Source organism: Cherax quadricarinatus, chromosome 54, assembly GCF_038502225.1.
Source record: "Cherax quadricarinatus isolate ZL_2023a chromosome 54, ASM3850222v1, whole genome shotgun sequence".
Lineage (NCBI taxonomy): Eukaryota > Metazoa > Arthropoda > Malacostraca > Decapoda > Parastacidae > Cherax > Cherax quadricarinatus.
This window is the reverse complement of record NC_091345.1, coordinates 5,937,755-5,961,225: the sequence shown is the minus strand read 5'-3', so window position 1 is coordinate 5,961,225 and position 23,471 is coordinate 5,937,755. Positions and strand designations below refer to the sequence as shown.

The 23,471-nt window shown below is 44.4% G+C and overlaps 1 protein-coding gene across 4 annotated transcripts in view; it reads right to left on the bottom strand.

Moving 5' to 3' along the window:
• The window catches only part of LOC128699114 (sodium- and chloride-dependent transporter XTRP3A), a 250,735-nt gene extending 227,590 nt beyond the window's left edge, over positions 1-23,145 (bottom strand). For 3 of the 4 annotated variants that reach the window (XM_070096563.1, XM_070096564.1, XM_070096565.1), the window contains exon 1: positions 22,745-23,145. In XM_070096563.1, the coding sequence (XP_069952664.1) occupies positions 22,745-22,982 (238 nt within the window). In that variant the 5' untranslated portion in view covers positions 22,983-23,145. The remainder of the gene's footprint in view (positions 1-22,744) is intronic. The other variant, XM_070096562.1, reaches the window with a different exon arrangement.
• Positions 23,146-23,471: the final 326 nt, after the last annotated feature.

Below are 23,471 nucleotides of genomic sequence, written 5' to 3'. Positions count from 1 at the left end.
CTCTCTCCCTCCCACGCACACCAATCAATACTCCAACACAGAGCTAGCATACACTCAAAACAAGCACAAAATGTTATTCTATATGCATATACAGTTTAAAAACTAGGTATGACAGGAGCCAGGAGGAGAGAAATCCTCAGTGCTAGAAGTTGTAGATACGGAAGCAGGGCCAAGAGCTGAGATGTGACTTCGCAAACACAACTCAGTGAGTACGCTTACCGTAGCTGCGCGCGCACACAAGAACACAATCCCCCTACACACACACACACACATCCAGACAAAATAAACAGTGAGACTTAAACACACAGTAATGATGAGAAGGCAAAGGAAGGTGCTAGAGGACTTACAAGTTACACAGAGTACATGAAAACAACAGAAAACAAAGAAACAAGAGGAAGACCCGACAACGAATGTACAAGGTCAGGAAGGGAGGCTCATAGTTTAAAAATGACACAGCATGAAAGGCCACGCCTGAACCAAAGTTACTACACAGCCCAGTATGAAAGACGACAGTAGGGAATGATGCGATAAAACTGTAGGGAGTGGGGGAAGCAGACAGCAGGTGAATGTCAAGTACGTGAAGTTGTTAGTAAAAGATTCCTAGATGCGAGTACCTTGATGGTACTGTCGTCACTACACAGCAACACAACAACAGCACGTTAACACATCAAAACAAGTGATGACACTATTAGAGGAGCCTGGCGTAACAAAAGCCCTGAAACCAAACAATACATCCCCTTGGGAGCTGTGAGAAGACCCACGGGATGACTGCACAACCTGGGTCCTCAACCAGCCAGTTCACCCGCCAGACAACTGGAAAAAGGCCAGTGTGATCCCCATATATAAAAGGTAGAGAGAAAAGAGGTCATGAAATGTGCATTGAGCCAAAAGTTCTGCAGATGCTGAGGCAAGAATATTAGTGGCGGTATACAATACAATACAATGGTATTGTATACCATTTTGATGTTCATCTTGTCAGACACTGCTTCAATATTAGTGGCAGTGACAAGCATGCATGAGCTCTGTATAACAGTGACGAAGATGTAACAAGAAAGATAGGGATGAGTGCAATGCATTTTCGACAGTGACAAGAGACACGACAAAAATACCTACAGTGACACGATAAAGACACTTACAGTGACACAACAAAGACACCTGTAGTAACAAGGACACCTACAGAGACATGACAAAGACACCTACATTGACACAAGACACCACCAGTGACATGAGTGCAACAATAGTGATTATCAGTGTAACAACAGACACCTATTGTGGTATGAGTGATGGCGACGGGCTCTTGATCCAAGAAATTTGATCCATTCTTCGCTTCCTTGGAAGCGAAGGATGGATAATATAGGATTACTACAGCAGGCCTACTGGCCTAGCTAAGCAGGGCCTACTGGTCCATGCTAGGCAGGACCTGCTGACCCATGCTAAGCAGGACCTACTGACCCATGCTAGGCAGGACCTACTGGTCCATGCTAGGCAGGATCTACTGACCCATGCTAGGCAGGACCTACTGACCCGTGCTAGGCAGGACCTACTGACCCATGCTAGGCAGGACCTACTGATCCATGCTAGACAGGACCTACTGACCCATGCTAGACAGGACCTACTGACCCATGCTAGGCAGGACCTACTGGTCCATGCTAGGCAGGACCGACCGAACCATGCTAGGCAGGACCTACTGACCCATGTCAGTCAGGACCTATTGGTCCATGCTTGGCAGGTCATACTATCCTATGTTAACCAGCTCCATCTCTCACCTAACCACACCCTCTCATGTACCTTTGCAACCTATTTTAAAGCTACCCAAAAACTCGTTTCAATGACGCTACCCACGGGAGTCCGGTGAACCCATCCACAAGTGCTTTCCTATAAACCTTTGCATGTCTAAATTCACGCAACTTTAAAATGAACGTGTAAACAGTCCAACCCTAGCACTTACCTCGTGTGATTCGTGTAATTTCCGTCATTAAAAGCAGGAAGCTTGAGGCTCCTGGCAGCTTTAATAACTTGTGCGCCGGGAAAAGCAGGGCACTGTGCGGTGTTGGAACACGAGTGCTACCAAGAATTGGTACCCTTACTGTCTTAACCCCAACGGTATATCTTTAATGGTCATACCAGAGGTGTGTACTCCTTACTGCATACGCGAGAGGCACGTATCTCTTAGTGTATATACAACTAGAGGAGTATCCTACAAGAATCAAGCACCCAGAGTTAAATCGGAGGCTGCCATAGTGAAGAGCTCTGTTCCACAAGGCACAGTACTCACCCGATCCTGTTCCTCATCCTCATATCAGACATAGACAGAGATGTAATCCACAGCACCGTATCATCCTTTGCAGATGATACTAGGATCTGCATGAGGCTGTCATCTATTGAGGACGCGGTTAACCTCCAAGAAGATATAAACCAAGTTTTCCAATGGGCAACGGAAAACAATATGATGTTCAATGAGGACAAATTCCAACTACTCCGTTATGGAAAACTGGAGGAGATAATAACTAGAACAGAGTATACTACAAACTCTGGCCATACAATAGAGCGGAAAAATAATGTAAGGGATCTGGGAGTAGTAATGTCTGAGGATCTCACTTTCAAGGATCACAACAGTGCCACGATTGCATGTGCAAATAAAATGATAGGATGGATAATGAGAACATTCAAAACGAGAGATGCCAAGACAATGATGATCCTTTTCAAATCACTTGTTCTCTCTAGGCTGGAATACTGCTGTACATTAACATCTCTGTTCAAAGCAGGTGAAATTGCAGATCTAGAGTGTACATAGAACTTTTACTGCACATATAAGTTGTGGCAAGCACCTGAACTACTGGGAACGCTTGGAAGCACTTGACTTGTACTCGTTGGAACGCAGGAGAGAGAAATATATCATAATCTACACTTGAAAAATCCTGGAAGGAATGGTCCCGAATCTGCACACAGAAATCACTCCCTATGAAAGTAAAAGACTGGGCAGGCGATGCAAAATACCCCCAATTAAAAGGTAGGGGCGCCATTGGTACACTAAGAGAAAACACCATAAGCGTCCGGGGCCCAAGATTGTTCAACAGCCTCCCACCAAGTATAAGGGGAATTACCAATAGGCCCCTGGCTGCCTTCAAGAGGTAGCTGGACAGATACCTAAAGTCAGTGCCGGATCAGCCGGGCTGTGGTCCGTACGTTGGACTGCGTGCAGCCAGCAGTAACAGCCTGGTTGATCAGGCCCTGATCCGCCGGGAGGCCTGGTCGTGGACCGAGCCGCGGACGTTGATCCCCGGAATAACCTCCAGGTAGACCCAGCAGAGCTAGGTGTTTTACCGTGATCCGAGGACATACGGTGGTGTGGATGCTTCTGAGCTAATCTAAATACCACTCGTTCGTGGTTACAATAATATATATCTATATGCATCAGATTATACAATATATATCACCAAAAGATATGAATCTGTATATATATCGAGAGATGTATGTCTCTCAGTGTACATATGCGTATACTTGAAAGGTGAGTATCTTGCAGTGTGTGTATACACAATAAGAGGTATGTATATTTAGGTGTACATACGAAAAGCGTAAACCTCTTGGTACATATACGCCAAGAGATGCGTATATCGGTATTTATGTACCACAAGTTGTACAGCTTAGTGTATATACACCGAGAGGTGTGTATTCTCCAGCATATATCCACTGTGAGGTGTGTTCCTCACTGTATATATACAGGGAGATGTGCACATCTCACGAAATATACTCTGGATAAGTTAAGAGTGTTTTTACCCATGGCCAAAGTAGGTCAGAACTGATGAGTAACCTCCGAGAAGTAGGTAAACAGATGTGAATTTAAGAGAGTTATTAAGGAATCGTTTCGCCCGTCAGGGAATGTTTCAGGCCAAGACAAAAAACAAGAGACAGGTGTAGTGTGGGAGGTGGGGTGTGTTGAGAGGAAGGGCGTGGCTGGGTGAGGGTTGTGTGCTGTGTGTGGATGGAATGTGTTGTGAGACTATGTTGATTTCTCAACGTGTTTTGAGTTTATGGTGTTGATGGTAAGAGTGGTTACTCTAAACAGCGTCTGCTATATAGTACACCTTCCTCCCAGGGCATATATACTGCATCACCTTCCATGGTACAGCAGGGGCAGTAGCAGGGGGAAGTGCCCCTGAGTCTGCAGAAGCTACACTCGCCCCCATGGTTGCTGACTGGGGTACCAGCCACGTCAGCCTCCAAGGACACTACCACCACTATACACCAACGCGCACGCACGCACGCACGCACGCACGCACACACACACACACACACACACACACACACACACACACACACACACACACACACACACACACACACACACACACACACACACACACACACTCAGACGAGTCACAGGGACGTTAGGAAGTATTTCTTCAGTTATAGAGTCGTCAGGAAGTGGAATAGCCTAGCAAGTGAAGTAGTGGAGGCACGAACCATACATAGTTTTAAGAAGAGGTATGACAAAGCTCAGGAAGCAGAGAGGGAGAGGACCTAGTAGCGATCAGGAGCTGAGTCTCGACCCCTTCAACCACAATTAGGTGAGTACACACACGCACACACGCACACACACACAACAGCGAGTCATGGTCCGTGATGAGGTATTATAGTGGGCGCCTGTGACGAGCGGGGTCCCACAGGGGTCAGTCCTGGGACCAGTGCTATTCTTGGTATATGTGAATGACATGATGGAAGGGATAGACTCAGAAGTGTCCCTGTTTGCAGATGACGTGAAGTTAATGAGGAGAATTAAATCAGACGCGAACCAGACAGGTCTACAAAGAGACCTGGACAGGCTGGATGTGTGGTCCAGAAACTAGCTCCTAGAATCCGCCAAATGCAAAGTCATGAAGATCGGAGGAGGGAAAAGAAGACCGCAGACAGAGTACAGGCTAGGTGGCCAAAGGCTGCAAACCTCACTCAAGGAGAAAGACCTAGGAGTGAGTATAATACCGAGTACATCGCCAGAAGCACACATTAACCAGATAACTGCTGCGGCATATGGACACTTATGGTGTTTTCTCTTAGTGTACCAATGGCGCCCCTACTTTTAATTGGGGGCATTCTGCATCGCCTGCTCAGTCTTATACTTTCGTAGGGAGCGATTTCTGTGTGCAGATTTGAGACCATTCCTTCCAGGATTTTCCAAGTGTAGATTATGATATATTTCTCCCTCCTGCGTTCCAACGAGTACAAGTCAAGTGCTTCCAAGCGTTCCCAGTAGTTAAGGTGCTTGACAGAACTTATACGTGCAGTAAAGGATCTCTGTACGCTCTATAGATCTGCAATTTCACCTGCTTTGAACGGAGATGTTAATGTACAGCAGTATTCCAGCCTAGAGAGAACAAGTTTTGAACGTTCTCATTATCCATCCTATCATTTTCTTTGCACGTGCGATCGTGGCACTGTTGTGATCCTTGAAAGTGAGATCCTCAGACATTACTACTCCCAGGTCCCTTACATTATTTCTCCGCTCTATTGTATGGCCAGAGTCTGTAGTATACTCTGTTCTAGTTATTATCTCCTCCAGTTTTCCATAACGGAGTAGTTGGAATTTGTCTTCATTGAACATCATATTGTTTACCGTTGCCAACTGGAAAACTTTGTTTATATCTTCTTGGAGGTTAACCGCGTCCTCAGCAGGTGACAGCCTCATGCAGATCCTAGTATCATCAGCAAAGGATGATACGGTGCTGTGGTGTATATCTCTGTCTATGTCTGATATGAGGATGAGGAATAAGATGGGGGCGAGTACTGTGCCTTGTGGAACAGAGCTCTTCACTATGGCAGCCTCCGATTTAACTCTGTTGACCACTACTCTTTGTGTTCGATTTGTTAGGAAGTTGAAGATCCATCTCCCCACTTTCCCAGTTATTCCTTTAGCACGTATTTTATGGGCTATTACGCCATGATCGCATTTGTCAAATGTTTTTGCAAAGTCTGTGTATATTACATCTACATTCTGATTTTCTTCCAGTGCATCCAAGGCCATATCATAGTGATCCAGTAGTTGTGAGAGGCAGGAGCGACCTGCCCTGAACCCATGTTGCCCTGGATTACCTGGAGTTTACCTGGAGAGAGTTCCGGGGGTCAACGCCCCCGCGGCCCGGTCTGTGACCAGGCCTCCTGGTGGATCAGAGCCTGATCAACTAGGCTGTTGCTGCTGGCTGCACGCAAACCAACGTACGAGCCACAGCCCGGCTGGTCAGGAACCGACTTTAGGTGCTTGTCCAGTGCCAGCTTGAAGACTGCCAGGGGTCTGTTGGTAATCCCCCTTATGTGTGCTGGGAGGCAGTTGAACAGTCTCGGGCCCCTGACACTTATTGTATGGTCTCTTAACGTGCTAGTGACACCCCTGCTTTTCATTGGGGGGATGATGCATCGTCTGCCAAGTCTTTTGCTTTCGTAGTGAGTGATTTTCGTGTGCAAGTTCGGTACTAGTCCCTCTAGGATTTTCCAGGTGTATATAATCACGTATCTCTCCCGCCTGCGTTCCAGGGAATACAGGTTCAGGAACCTCAAGCGCTCCCAGTAATTGAGGTGTTTTATCTCCGTTATGCGCGCTGTGAAGGTTCTCTGTACATTTTCTAGGTCAGCAATTTCACCTGCCTTGAAAGGTGCTGTTAGTGTGCAGCAATATTCCAGCCTAGATAGAACAAGTGACCTGAAGTGTCATCATGGGCTTGGCCTCCCTAGTTTTGAAGGTTCTCATTATCCATCCTGTCATTTTTCTAGCAGATGCGATTGATACAATGTTATGGTCCTTGAAGGTGAGATCCTCCGACATGATCACTCCCAGGTCTTTGACGTTGGTGTTTCGCTCTATTTTGTGGCCAGAATTTGTTTTGTACTCTGATGAAGATTTAATTTCCTCGTGTTTACCATATCTGAGTAATTGAAATTTCTCATCGTTGAACTTCATATTGTTTTCTGCAGCCCACTGAAAGATTCGGTTGATGTCCGCCTGGAGCCTTGCAGTGTCTGCAATGGAAGACACTGTCATGCAGATTCGGGTGTCATCTGCAAAGGAAGACACGGTGCTGTGGCTGACATCCTTGTCTATGTCGGATATGAGGATGAGGAACAAGATGGGAGCGAGTACTGTGCCTTGTGGAACAGAGCTTTTCACCGTAGCTGCCTCGGACTTTCCTCTGTTGACGACTACTCTCTGTGTTCTGTTAGTGAGGAAATTATAGATCCATCGACCGACTTTTCCTGTTATCCCTTTAGCACGCATTTTGTGCGTTATTACGCCATGGTCACACTTGTCGAAGGCTTTTGCAAAGTCTGTATATATTACATCTGCATTCTTTTTATCTTCTAGTGCATTTAGGACCTTGTCGTAGTGATCCAATAGTTGAGACAAACAGGAGCGACCTGTTCTAAACCCACGTTGCCCTGGGTTGTGTAACTGATGGGTTTCTAGATGGGTGGTGATCTTGCTTCTTAGGACCCTTTCAAAGATTTTTATGATATGGGATGTTAGTGCTATCGGTCTGTAGTTCTTTGCTGTTGCTTTACTGCCCCCTTTGTGGAGTGGGGCTATGTCTGTTGTTTTTAGTAACTGTGGGACGACCCCCGTGTCCATGCTCCCTCTCCATAGGATGGAAAAGGCTCGTGATAGGGGCTTCTTGCAGTTCTTGATGAACACGGAGTTCCATGAGTCTGGCCCTGGGGCAGAGTGCATGGGCATGTCATTTATCGCCTGTTCGAAGTCATTTGGCGTCAGGATAACATCGGATAGGCTTGTGTTAACCAAATTTTGTGGCTCTCTCATAAAAAATTCGTTTTGATCTTCGACTCTCAGTCTGGTTAGCGGCTTGCTAAAAACTGAGTCATATTGGGACTTGAGTAGCTCACTCATTTCCTTGCTGTCATCTGTGTAGGACCTATCTTGTTTAAGTAGGGGACCAATACTGGATGTTGTTCTCGACTTTGATTTGGCATAGGAGAAGAAATACTTTGGGTTTCTTTCGATTTCATTTATGGCTTTTAGTTCTTCCCGCGATTCCTGACTCCTATAAGATTCCTTTAGCTTGAGTTCGATGTTTGCTATTTCTCTGACCAGTGTCTCCCTACGCATTTCAGATATATTGACCTCTTTTAGCCGCTCTGTTATTCTTTTCCGTCGCCTGTAAAGGGAGCGTCTGTCTCTTTCTATTTTACATCTACTCCTCCTTTTTCTTAGAGGAATAAGCCTTGTGCATACATCGAGTGCCACCAAGTTAATCTGTTCTAGGCATACGTTGGGGTCTGTGTTGCTTAGTATATCTTCCCAGCTTATATCCAGGTGATTTGCAATCCTGCTTCTTAGTACTCTTTCAAAGATTTTTATGATGTGGGACGTCAGAGCTATTGGTCTATAGTTCTTAGCTAATGCTTTGCTGCCACCTTTATGGAGTGGGGCTATATCCGTTGTTTCAAATGACTGTGGAATTTCACCCATGTCCAAGCTCCTCCTCCATAGTGTACTTAGGGCACACGAGAGGGGTTTCTTGCAGTTCTTAATGAATACAGAGTTCCACGAGTCTGGGCCCGGGGCTGAGTGAATGGGCATGTTGTCAATGGCTTTTTTCGAGATTCATCGGAGTTAGGGTGATGTCGGAAATCTGGCATACATTTATGGAGTTTTGAGGCTCATTCATGAAAAAAATCATTTGGGTCGTCGATCCTCAGACTGATTAGTGGTTCACTAAACACAGAGTCGTACTGGGATTTTAATATCACTCATTTCCTTGTTGTCATCTGTGTAAGTCCCATCCTGTCTGAGTAAGGGCCCGATACTAGATGTGGTATTTGCCTTGTTTTTGGCATATGAAAAGAAATATTTTGAATTTCTTTAAAATTCACTAATAGCTTTAAGCTCCTCCTGTCTCTCCTGGTTCCTGTAAGAGTCATTTAACTTAAGTTCGATAGTTTCCACTTTCCTGGTCAGCGCCTCCTTTCGTGTATTAGATCTAGCGGTCGGTGAAGAGGCGGGGCCAGGAGCTGAGTCTCGACCCCTGCAACCACAATTAGGTGAGTACACACACACACACACACACACACACACACACACACACACACACACACACACACACACACACACACACACACACACACATACATACATACAGCACCAATCTGGAACCCACACCTGGTCAAGCACGTCAAGAAGTTAGAGAAAGTACAAAGGTTTGCAACAAGGCTAGTCCCAGAGCTCAAGGGAATGTCGTACGAGGAAAGGTTAAGGGAAATCGGACTGACGACACTGGAGGACAGAAGGGTCAGGGGAGACATGATAACGACATACAAGATACTGCGGGGAATAGACAAGGTGGACAGAGATAGGATGTTCCAGAGAGGGGACACAGGGACAAGGGGTCACAACTGGAAGCTGAAGACTCAGACGAGTCACAGGGACGTTAGGAAGTATTTCTTCAGTCATAGAGTTGTCAGCAAGTGGAATAGCCTAGCAAGTGAAGTAGTGGAGGCAGGAACCATACATAGTTTTAAGAAGAGGTATGACAAAGCTCAGGAAGCAGAGAGAGAGAGGATCCAGTAGCGATCAGTGAAGAGGCGGGGCCAGGAGCTGAGTCTCGACCCCTGCAACCACAATTAGGTGAGTACAATTAGGTGAGTACACTGAGCTGAGTCTCGGCCGTGCAACCACAATTAGGTGAGTACACACAAAGCCAAATCTGACCCGAAGCTGTTGTACAGCCACATCAGGAGGAAAACAACATTCAAGGACCAGGTAATCAGGCTGAGGAAGGAAGGAGAGGAGATCACAAGAAACGACTGAGAAGTATGTAAGGAGCTCAACATGAGATTCAAAGAAGTGTTCACAGAGGAGACAGAAGGGCCTCCAGAAAGGCGGAGAGGTGGGGTACACCACCAAGTGTTGGAGACAATACTTACAACCGAGAAGGAAGTGAATAGGCTGCTAAGCGAGCTAGATACCTCCAAGGCGATGGGGCCGGAAAACATCTCTACATGGGTCCTGAGAGTGGGAGCAGAGGTGCTATGTGTGCCACTAACAACAATCTTCAACACATCTATCGAAACAGGGCGACTACCTGAAGTATAGAAGACAGCAAATGTAGTCCCAATTTTTAAAAAAGGAGAGACACGAAGCACTAAACTACAGACCAGTGTCACTGACATGTATAGTATACAAAGTCATAGAGATTATCAGCATGGTTTCAGCGACAGGAAATGCTATGTCACAAACCTACTGGAATTCTATGATAGGGTGACAGCAATACGACAAGAGAGGGGTGGGTAGATTGCGTTTTCTTAGACTGTAAGAAGGCTTCTGACAAAGTTCCACACAAGAGATTAGTGCATAAGCTGGAGGACCAGGCAGGTATAACAGGGAAGGCACTGCAATGGATCAGGGAATACCTGTCGGGAAGACATCAGCGAGTCATGGTGCGTGACGAGGTGTCAGAGTGTGCGATGTGACGAGCGGGGTTGCACAGGGATCAGTCCTAGGACCGGTACTGTTTCTGGTATATGTGAACGACATGACGGAAAGAATACACTCAGAAGTGTCCCTGTTTGCAGATGATGTGAAGTTGATGAGAAGAATTCAATCGGACGAAGACCAGGCGGAACTACAAAGGGATCTGGACAGGCTGCAGGCCTTTCCCAGAAACTGGCTCCTGGAGTTCAACCCCACCAAGTATAAAGTCGTGAAGATTTAGGAAGGACAATATCAGTGGTTATCAGTGACTGTGGGATAACACCCGTGTCCAGACTCCTCCACCAAATACTAAACTCTCGAATTAGGGCTTTCTTAGCATTTTTGATGAATATGGAATTTCACGAGTGTAGACCTAGAGCAGTGTATGAGCATGCTGCCGATAACTCCTTCAAGTACAACTGGGAATAAGGCTGTTCAACTGCCTCCCAGCATACATAAGGGGGATTACCAACAGACCCCTGGCAGTCTTCAAGCTGGCACTGGACAAGCACCTAAATTCGGTTCCTGATCAGCCGGGCTGTGGCTCGTACGTTGGTTTGCGTGCAGCCAGCAGCAACAGCCTGGTTGATCAGGCTCTGATCCACCAGGAGGCCTGGTCACAGACCGGGCCGCGGGGGCGTTGACCCCCGGAACTCTCTCCAGGTAAACATCAGAAATTGTTGAGATGGTGACAGTGTTTGAGCCTCATTCATGAAAATCTCGTTAGGATCTTTGATATACAGATTGATGAGTGGTTCATTGAACACAAGAGTCGTATTGTGGCTTCAATATTTCACTCATTTCCTTAGTCATCAGTGTATGATGTGTCTCCTTTAAGGAAAGTCCCTCTACTGGTTGTGGGTTTTGCCTTGGAATTTATATTTAGAGTAAAATGCAATCACTGTATTTTACTTCATAAGGAGACCACTGATAAACGGTATTGAATTGTACATAAATGGTATACAATACCGACGAGATGATAAACTAGACACATGTGCAACATCTGGGTATCTTTATTTGTAGACGTTTTGCCAGCCAGTGGCTTTATCAATACATGGACATAATGTGAAGAATAATATACATAAAATGAGGTAATCAGTTCCTCAGCCAAAGCTGAAGAACTGATTGCAAAGACAAAGGGAAAAGATCAGCAGTCCTGCCAGAGATGAAAAAAATAACTGGTTTCCATTTCACACCAGTTTGAGAGGAAGAAAGTACCTCTCTGCTGGATGGTAGCTGTTACCAAGGCACATGTGCAACACTCGGTTACTGCATATGTGTCTTTAATCAGTTTGTGTGCACTGTAGACTATTAAAATATATGATAATAACTTCCTCTGATAAGAGAAGAACCAGGGGAGACATGACCGCAACGTGTAAAATACTACTCGGGACTCTGCATGGCGGACAAATCCGGACTGTTGGTCATGTAAGGAACAGGAGGCGAGAATGGGAGACTGAAATACAAATGAGCCACAGAAAGGATGCGAAATACGTCTTTCACTTTCGTTGTGGTAAGGAAGTAGATAGAACAGGTATGCAATGACCACTCCCTTACCACGGAGGGGGAAGGGGCAGGGGAAGGTCAGGGGGTGTTCTTCCTTATGGGGAGAGTAAGGAGCGACCTTCCACAAGATGCAGGAGTGACTTACCAGTTAGGGAGGTCTGGAGACTTACCACAATGGGGGAGGGAACAGTGGTGACCCACCAACATTATATCTGATCATAAAATACAAATGTGGTTCAATGTCCCCAAAAATAGCTGATAAACGAGAAAATAAATCACATTCTTCGTCAGAAACTTGGCTTAAACGTGCACACTGCTGGCCATAGTAACCACAAGGTCATGGCCACCGAGCTCTGGACTCACTGTGACCTGATCGTGTTATGGTCACTGTGACCAGCTCGTGTTGTAGTCACTGTGGCCAGATCCTGTTGTAGCCACTGTGGCTACCTCGTCTTATGGTCACTGTGGCCAGACTGTGTTGCGGTCACTGTGGCAAGATCGTGTTGTAGCCACTGTAGTGATCCGTAACGTCGGAATGGCATTGGTCTGAGCACTGGCATGTTTGAGCTCAATATCTTCGCCTCACGCCCGTCCCTCGCGCCCGCCTGCAGGAACGCACACAGACTAACTAATCAATGCAAGCAGCTATCTAGGATGCAGTGACCACCACGACAGCTGACCCACCAAGGTCAACACAAGGGCAGTGACCACGTGTTAACACGCTGGCCACCAACACTGCTCGCCAGTTCGATGTCTCGCCCCGGCTTACCGCAGAGCTGAGAGGGGCACGCCACGTGTTACAGTACCAGGTTACAGTGTGTGGTGGTTCCACCACCACACACTGTTATCTCAGGGAGGTCTCCACCGACTGGCTCATTCCTCATTGAGAGGATTTTATGTAGATTTTTTACGTCCCTGGAGTCCCATACTCGTTTTTTAATGCCTACGAAAACACACACACCCACTCGACCACACACACACACACACACACACACACACACACACACACACACACACACACACACACACACACACACACACACGCGAGCTCTGACTCGACCTCTGCAACCACAAATAGATAAGAACAAACACATTAATTTACCTCAAAAGTATAATTCGTGCTGTGCTTCTTGCCACAGATGCTGACTAACATCAGGTGGTATAGGCGGAAGAGACATGGAGCTGACGAAGTAGATGAAAACACAGAGAGAGGAGCGTAAGCCTTTATTATAACTATTTTCTCGCTCATGGGAAGCGAAACATCGTTATAATGAAAAAGTTAGAACTGTTCTGTGCCTCTTTTCGTTGCAAACAATCCGAAACCGATCTCTTTGGAAGGTTAGATAAAATTTGTCAGGAAACAGGACAAGTGTTTCCTGATTCGGGTCTTAATGAAATGGTGACCCTCAGCCGGAGCTTTTGGTCATCTGACCGAGGCCTTCCACTGGCTTACCCGTCCACCCTTTAAAAATTTATATTTATATTTTCAAATATTTGGGAAGTTGTGCAGAAAAAAATAAACGCTTATAGTTTCTTCCAGTTTCCCCTGATCACAATTTTTGTGGTTATTTTCACCAGAGCAAAATACTTCCTTCCAGGATGTTAGTACAGGGTGTGACGACATGGAAATATGAAGCCTGGTCACAGACCGGGCCGCGGGGGCGTTGACCCCCGGAACTCTCTCCAGGTAAACTCTCCAGGTATAATATAATTTAGAAAATAACAATTTAATATAATTTAGAAAATACAATATAATATAATTTAGAAAAACAACATGTTGAAGATTAAGACATTTGTACAACATTCTGGACAAGTACCTTCACCAGATGCCGGATCAACCAGACTGTGATGGATATGTGGGGTGTCGGGTCTCCAGCAGCAGCTACCTGATTGACCAGGGTAGCACCAGACGAGCCTGGCCCATGGCCGGGCTCCCGGAGTAGAAACTCATCAAAGGTATATATATCAAAGGACACATTTTGCCAGTCGGTGGTTTCCTCAGTCCAATACAGAGAAGAACGGTAGAAGAGAGGGAGAAATAATTACCTCAAACTCATCTTTCATCTCAGGATCTTGATCAGGATCAGTATCAAAACTCTAGGTATGTCCTACTCACACTAGTGGATTTTTCCACTGGTAACTCTGCCTTCTGCTTCAACTCACCTGTCTGCAGCATAAAATCAATTTCTCCTCGCATATGCTGTACGTTTTTCAAGACTGGTGGACTGAACACATCAACTCCAGACTGAGGGACTCATTACCTCAAACTCCTCTCCTCATCTTCCACCGTTCCTTGTACTGGACTGAAGAGGCCACTGGCTGGAGAAATGTTTCCACAATAAATACTGCCAAATGTTGCACAAGTGTCTCAGTCTTCAAGAAATGGGAAGTTTGCATAAACCAGTACTGATTCATGCCGAAATTCGACGAGTCTGGCAGGTGGGCGAAACGTTTCGCCCACTGGGGTATTTTCCATTGCCGAACACAATGACATAAGTGTTGCTACACACACACACACGTCTTCACAACACAAGTGTGTCGGTAGTAATAGAAAAATTCCAACATCTTATTTTTATCAAATAACTCTGAATGACCCAGAGGAATTTTATACTTTTTAATTGTAATAACAATTATTTTAATTGTACCTCGTACCACGCACCTCTTCGGCCTATTGCAAAACCACCCTTTGTTTTAATTACAGGAAAATGAACAGTCACCTTACTGAATCCAATGGGAACAATTTGTTACCCAGAATACTTAGAATATTCGTATATAACCCGCACCTAGACCGATAATTAGTCCCACACAGTCACTGTGTGGCTAGTTAATAGCCTAAGTTGGGCCGAAACGTCGCCGTAAGTTTGTCTCCCATGTGATGGTATATTTATTTCTCCAGTCACGCTATTTTGCGCCTTTTTATTCTTTAATTACTATATTACTCCCGAGGAGAATACTTATTTTATTGCCACTAACAATATCAACTGCTCGTTCCTTCACATTCCTTGCACATGGTGTAGTAAAGAAAATACAGTAAGATGTAACTGGAGATGTAACTGGGAGTGAAATGTCGGTATTCAAATGAATGTAGGCTCCCTTGAAGGCGAGATTGCTGACCTGGAAAACGTACAGAGAACTTTCACTGTATTCCTTAAAACGTAGGAGAGAAAGGTACATCATAATTTACACCTAAAAAATCCTGGAGGGATTGGTCCCAAACCTGAACACTGAAATCACTCAGTATGACAAGACTTGGCAGACGGTGCAAAATACCTTCAAAGAAAGAGAAAACTAGATGAGTGTTAGAGGTCCCCGACTCTTCAATGCCCTCCTTTCCTGCATACGGGATATTCCAGAGAGAATCCAACAAGTTTCTCAAATTATTTCCTGACCAGCCGGGCTGGTGGTTCTTAAGCTGGGCTGTAAGTGGCTAGTAGTAGCAGCCTGGTTAATCAGACTTTGATCCACCAAGAGACCTTGTTTCTGACCGGGTCGCGGAGGCCTTGAACCCCCAGCAACATCCTTCACGTATCCTTGAGGTTCAAAATATAACTATGATCTATGATACTTTTATTTCATGACTCGGATTCTTTCTCTAAAATACTTTACTCTTAGGCCCTGGACAGAGTGCTTATTATGCTCAAAGGATAATTCAGGTCCGCATAAAACAAATCCTACGTTATTTTAAGAGCTCTATACAAACGTCTATCTTAGGCCAGAGGAGGGTCGAACAGGCAAGTGTTCCGGCTTCGTCTGGCCCAAGATAAATGTTTGTAAATAGTTTCTCTAATTTTTTCTGCCGCTTATAAGTATTAGGTACCGTATGTAAACTTGCATCGCCGTTGATATAAGGCTAAATATTCGATGTATTTGTCGACTCGTGTCTGTGAGCGACTAAATTATGGTTGAAAAACAACTCTTGTTCAGTACAGGTTTAACTTGTTCCTGGTGTGTTTGTTGTCTGTCCCTTGTATAAATAACAGAAAAAAAAGGCACAATACCGTGACTGGCACAATACACAAATAACCCGGTCCAAGTCGGACCGAAACCTCGTCGTAAGCTCCTTTCTTCTATATGCGGGTTATTTGTATATTGTCCTTTGTATATTTGTCACCAGTCCCTCGTGTATTAGTCACCGGTACCTCGTGTATTTGTCACCAGTCCCTCGTGTATTTGTCACCAGTCTCTACATGATGGTTTCGGGGGGTGAGGAGTAACAGTACATCTGCGGCCCGGTCCCAGATCAGGTTTCCTGCTTGAAGAATTAGACAGGTGTGCCACAACTAGGTATCTTTATTAAGTAGACATTTCGCCACCTAGTGGTTTTATCAATATAATGCTGGCGCAAAAATATAATGCTGAGGAAAAAATCGAAGACTGGAGAGGTTAAAGATGAGATAATTAGTCCCTCAGTTTAAGAGCAGCTGTTTATTGATGTTTATAAGGCCTCCTGGTTGTTGGCCTGATCCGTCAGGCTACAGACAAAACAACAAGGCTGACCATGTACTGTTAGGAACAAGGACACATGTGTAACTCATGCAACATTTTATTGTGGCAACGTTTCACTCTCCACGAGCTTCGTCAGATTTGACAAACCTCCTGAAGAACGAAATATTTCCACAATAAAATGTCACATTAATTGCACATGCGTCTATTTACATAAGTGTCGGTGATTCTACCATTATCAATAGCCGTGTACTATCTGAAGAGACTAATGATGTTCAAAGGGAGGGTGTTAAAAGTCTTGGGCCCTTTACAATTACTGGGTTACCTCTGTGTCCCTGCCTAGTATGCCAAGCCTCCTGCTCTCGTAAGAACACAATAAATAATAATGAATAATTTGAGTATGCAGACTGAGAGCAATTCCCTACAGTTTTTTTATTTCAGACATGCATTATCATTTATCGTTCTCGCCTGCACTACAGAGGGAACAGTTTGATGGCTTTCAGGCAGTCCCAGTAAATTACGTGTTTAACCTAATTTATATGTACGATAAAAGTTCTCTGTACATTCTAAAGATGTGCAATTTTTCCTGCCGTAAGGGAAAGCAGTTCCCAGTGTACAGTGATATTCCAGCCTAAAGTAAACAGGTGCTTTAACAGAATATATAATCACCATGACTGGCATGGCATCTCTTGTTGTTGAATATTCTTCTACATATTCTCATTTTCCTTGTGGTTGTCTTCCGCTTTGATGAGTGGCTTTAGTGTGATTTTTAACTGCCGTTGGTTCACTTGAAGTTCTGGTTTATATTGGCTTGGAGACGTGCTGTGTGCTAAGTGAATGCCACTCATACTTATTCATGCAAAGGATGATACAGTGTTATGATTTATTTGTCACTGTCAGATATTAGAATGAGATTGACTTCGTGGAAACCAAACTTGTAACAAATGACTCGCGAAAACATAATAACACGACATCAAACAAATAACAGAACGGGTGGGGCTTGAACTCCACCCGTTCTGTGATTCGATTCGCCATGTATGATGCGAGAGAAGGAACCGGCCAGAGTTGTAATTAACTCTCGTGGTTGGCTCAGAGGTAGACCCTAACATGCTTCCCCAGGCTAGAGAATGGCTGGATAATACTAACGGTAATTCTGTTTTTGTTATTCCTCCCGCATCAAATTGACCCCGTCTCTCTTTTTTATCCTCTCCCACCACCACTGTCTCTCTTATCCTCTCCCACCACCACCGTCTCTCTTATCCTCTCCCACCATCATCACTCTTTCTTATTCTCTCCCACCATTGTTTCTTTTATCCTCTCCCACCACCACTGTCTCTCTTATCCTCTCCCACCATCACCAGTCTCTCTTATCCTCTCCCATCACCACCAGTCTTTTTTATCCTCTCCCACCACCACCTAGTGATCTTTCTTATCCTCTCCCACCACCACCTAGTGGTCTTTCCTCTCCCACCACCATCACTATCTTGTTCTCTCTCACCACTGTCTCTTTTATTCTCTCCCTCCACCACTGGTTAGCCCATGATGATACTTTTTATGGGACTTCAAAGACTAAATTATTGTTGTTCACTAACAACCATTTTAAATCAAATCAAGTTGAAGAACTGGAGACAGTACAAACAGCTTTCACTGTCTGTATCATTTCAAACATTTAAGTAACTGTACTCACAGAATGCAAGAGAGAAAGATACATCATAATTCATAACTGGAAAATACTGGAGGAACTGGTTCTAAATCTGCACACTGAAATTATTGTCTATGATAAATGAAAGTAACGACAGTGTGCATGAAAGGGCATCTTTATTCTGGGATAACTCAGAAGGCTGTGCAAGTAACATCAGTGAAAAGTAGGGGTGCAACAAGTATACTAGGGGGGAACACGTGTAAAGGGTTCCAGACTTTTCAACACCCCTTCACCCGCCAGCCTTGGTTGGCCAGGCAAGCATCAGCCAAGCCTTGCTGAGGTAATAGGGAAAACTCTCAACATCCATCAAAGGTATACCTGTTTCTGCCAGTAAGAGAAAAAATAAAAAGTTGCTTGAGTCAGTTTCTGACCAGCCGAGCTGTGTTACTTAGCACCATGACTTAATGTCCTGTGGATTTGTTGACAATACTCGCCTCACACAGTGTCTATGATTTAATCCCCGGGACGGGTGAAACGCTGGGCATGTTTCCTTATATATGCTGTCCCCGTTCACCTAGTAGTAAGTAGGTACCTGACTGTTAGTCGACTCTTGTGGGTCACATACTTTTGAACAAAATGAAGGACCTCAATGAAAATTAGATAGTCCTCGATGACACGCTGACTTTCTTGGGTTATCCGGAGTGGCCACATTACTAATGATTTAGCGAGAGACCTGTAGTTGAGCGAGACACTACTAATACCTTGAGTAGGTTAAAGAATATAGGAGTATAGGTAGGACTCCAGTGGAAATAAGTCAAGGAACCCAATGGAAATAAGTTACTTTGACTTTGTGGGTTATCCTGGGTAATCTACAATATGCTGCTATGTATGATAATTTATGTAACTGTATTTATGTGTACCTGTACTGAGTAAACTTGCCTACTAGGAGGACCAGCCTACCACAGACCAGAACGTCTACTACAATCATGCCTGCCTTTATTCTTTACCAACGCCGCCTCGTTGAACCAATCTAATCTGTCTTCAGGAAAAACACTGGACCACTTGATTGTAGTACCTAACATAGCTCTGTGGAAAAGCTTTCAGTTCACATCCAAAAGGGCCCGGGCTCAATCCTGTGCTGGGCGAGACTGGTGGGAACACTTCCTAGCATCTATTGCCTATTTTTTTTTTACCTTATCAAAAATATAGCCAAGCGTTATGAACGATAATTGTTGTTCACATTCTGGAAGAAAACTTAAGTGCTTCCAACGTAAATAAGCCTCACTGACTGGCTTTCCTGGTTTATTCTAAGTTATTAAGAACCACACTGATTGGCTTTCCTGGTGTTATCTTAAGTTACTAACAAGCCACGCTGATTGGCTTTCTTTTATCCTAAGTTATTTATAAGCCACACTGACTGGCTTTCCTGGGTTATCCTAAGTTATTATTAAGCCACATTGACTGGCTTATCTGGATTATCCTAAGTAATTAATAAGCCACACTGACTGGCTTTCTTGGATTTTCCTAAGTACAACAGCTGGGTTTCTTTATTTTGTAGGCCTTTCGCCCACCAGTGGCTTTATCAATGCAATAAAAAAGACTGTACAAGATGAGGTAATCAGTCCCTCGGCCCAAGTTATCAACCCACTGAGTTAACGGTCCAAATAAACGATATCCATTCCACGCGTTGTTTACAATCGCGTTATTACGATTTCGACCCATTACCTGAAGTTTACCTGGAGAGGGTTTCAGGGGTCAAGGCCCCCGCGGCTCGGTCTGAGACCAGGCCTTAAGGTGGATCAGGGTCTGATTAACCAGGCTGTTCCTGCTGGCCGCACGCAAGCTGACGTACGAAGCACAGCCCGGTTGGTCAGGTACTGACTTTAGGTGCCTGTCCGGTGCCTTCTCAAAGACAACCAGGGGTCTATTGGTAATCTTCCTTATGTATGCTGGGAGGCAGCTGAACAGTCTTGGGCCCCGGACACTTATTGTGTTGTCTCTCAATGTACTTGTCGCGCCCCTGCTTTTCATCGGGGGAATGTTGCATCTCCTGCCGGGTCTTTTGCTTTCATAGGGAGTGATTTTCGTGTGCAGGTTTGGTACCAATCCCTCCAGGACCTTCCAAGTGTATATTACCATGTATCTCTCTCGTCTGCGTTCCAGGGAATACAGATCAAGGACCTTCAATCGTTCCCAGTAGTTTAGGTGCCTTATCGCACTTATGTGTGCCGTGAAAGTTCTTTGTACACTCTCCAGGTCTGCAATGTCGCCAGCCTTGAAGAGGGCCGTTAGTGTACAGCAGTATTCCAGCCTAAAGAGCACAAGCGATTTGAAGAGAATCATCATGGGCTTGGCGTTCCAAGTTTTGAAGGTTCTCATTATCCATCCTATCATTTTCCTAGCAGATGAGGTAGATACATTGTTGTGGTCTTTGAAGGCGAAATTCTCTGGCATTATCACTCCCAGGTCTTTCACATTACTTTTCCGCTCTATTGTATGGTTAGAATTTGTCGTATACCCTGACATATTTTTAATTTCCTCAAGTTTCCTATTTCTGAGTAGTTGAAATTTCTCCTCGTTGAACTTCATATTGTTTTGATCGGCCCATTCGAAGATTTGGTTGATGTCCGCTTGGAGTCTCGCAGTCTTCGATGGAGATCATTGCCATGGCAATCTGAGTGTCATCCGCAAAGGAAGACACGGAGCTATGGCTTACATCTCTATGTCAGAAATGAGGATGAGGAATTGAATGGGAGCGAGTACTGTGCCTTGTGGAACAGAGCTTTTTACCGTGGCTGCCTGGGACTTTATTCTGTTTACTATTACTCTTTGTGTTCTGTTTGTCAGGAAGTTATAGATCCATCTACCAATTTTCCCGTTATTCCTTTATCACGCATTTTATGTGCTATTACACCATGGTCACACTTGTCGAAAGCTGTGTATACTAAATCTGTATTTTGTTTATCCTCTACAGCATCCAGGGCCTTGTCATAGTGGTCCAGTAGCTGGGACAGGCAGGAGCGACCTGCTCTAAACCCGTGTTGCCCGTACGTTTATTTAGGCACAGGTACAAATAAGTACAATTATCATACATGGTGTAAATTACCTATGTGACTTACTTCCATTTACACTTTATTTGTGAATTCTTCCAGTCACGGTACTGCGTTATTTATGAAAGTAAACAAATATAAGATCGTTTTACATAAAGCTGACGACGCGAGGGATATCCTTCCCAGTGGTCAACTTTTGATGCATATATATATATATATATATATATATATATATATATATATATATATATATATATATATATATATATATATATATATATATATATATATATGCTGGGTGAAAAGCTCATCATAGAAACCAAGGACCACAGGGCGACCAGCTTCCTCTTTCAGAGACTCAGTGTTGCGATCCAGAGAGGAAATGCCTGCAGCATTCTGGGCACGCGGCCCACCGCAGGGGAGCTGGACGAAGTATTCGAGATGTAGCTCTGAGTTACCTATGTTGTTTTACTTTGTATCATATTTTTGTGAATGTTTTGTCACTGTATTTTGTCTTTAAATAAAATATATATACATAATATAGGGGGTGGTAGGAGAAAATTCTCAAACAGCTTCAGGGAGAATCTTGAGTTTTCCCTGAAGCAAGTTTATTCTTTTCTCTGAGGATGAGGGTCCCCATAACAGTTCTAGAGGTGGTACCTCCCTATATTATATATATATATATATATATATATATATATATATATATATATATATATATATATATATATATATATATATATATATATATATATATATATATATATATATATATATGTGTGTGTGTGTGTGTGTGTGTGTGTGTGTGTGTGTGTGTGTGTGTGTGTGTGTGTGTGTGTGTGTGTGTGTGTGTGTAAATTAGGCTAGATTTTACACATATGTTCTTATAAACTATTGTTTCAAATTGCCACAATGTTAAGATTAAGCACATGCTTATTATTGTCATGTAGTCGCGATAAATTATTTAGATTTACATAGGAACTCAAAAGGACTCAAATAGCATCAAGGAAATGCACTCAGAAACGGATTGTCAATACTATCCGTGCATAGCAAGTGGGTCATTTAGGGCAGAGAGGAGGAGGCTCGATTCTCCGTCCAGTTAGCGAAAAACAGACGCGCCATCTATTTGCACTTAAAATTTTGAAAAGTATTATAAATTCCAATGTTTGCTGGTAATGTAATTAGTGTATTTAGCGCAAGAGTTAGCGGCGTAGCGCGTATTCTGGGAAGGAATCTGCACACAGAACTGATACTTGTCAAATCTATAAATGATTTCAGATAGCAGTATAAATTATTTTATAGGCATACATTACTGATATTTGACGTAATATAAGCCAATATAACCTCAAAAATGTGAAGCAATTTCGCTTGTATATACATTGAGGTGTGTACACTAAGTTTACTTTAATCACCGTTTTAGTGAATTCTGTACTGTGTACTGGTTGTGTACAGGTTGCAGATGGTCTTAATGATCCTCGTGTAGTGAGTAGACTTTAAACAAAAATAAATCAAACTCAACTGTGCAAATGTAAGCAACAGTGCACTGCGAGGTTACCTGGGAACGACCACACGAGGACTGATTCCCCGACAGTGTAAGAGGTGGTATTAAGAGCAAAAACTTGCACGTACCTCCACCATCCTGCTGGACCAGGTAGGGAAAACGCCAGACATTGCCGAGGCCCACGGAGAGTGATATACAGGAGAGCATAAACTGCATCTTGGAGCCCCAGGCTGCTCTCTCTTCAGCCACGGGTACCTCGATAGTCACAGTACCTTCCTCTTCTTGGTTCAGCGGTGAGAACTCCACCACACCATCGTCCGCCTCCTCTAGGTTCACAGGCCTAGGCAAATGTCTCTTGGCCTCCATGGTTTATATATATAAATAACGAAATATTTGAATCCACACGAACACGGCACAAAGTGGGCGACGGGCAAGAAGAGAGACAGACAGACAGATAGACGGCAGCCAACGAGATCCTCACGCTTTGGTTAGCAGAGATGCACTAGCGCGGTAAAGGTCTGGTCCCTCTTTCCTAGTCCACCAGACCAGGCTACCAGGCTCCGCGCGTGCGTGCGTGCGGTCCGGCTGCCGGGGGAGGGGAAGACAGCCACTAACTGGGGAAGACAGCCACTTGGGGCCCCTCCCCCGGGAAGAAAGGTAATATTGCGTCGATTCACTTTTGTTATTCAAGATCTTACCTGCACCACACGAGGTTCTCCCTGACCTCACATCTCAGGTACAAGACCACGTGGCGCCTGCCTAAAAATAAATGATCCCTTGATTTGTCGCAGACAAATCAATACCAGCATTTTTTTTTTCTCGTCGAAATGTGTGATTACTTATTCTTAATTACAT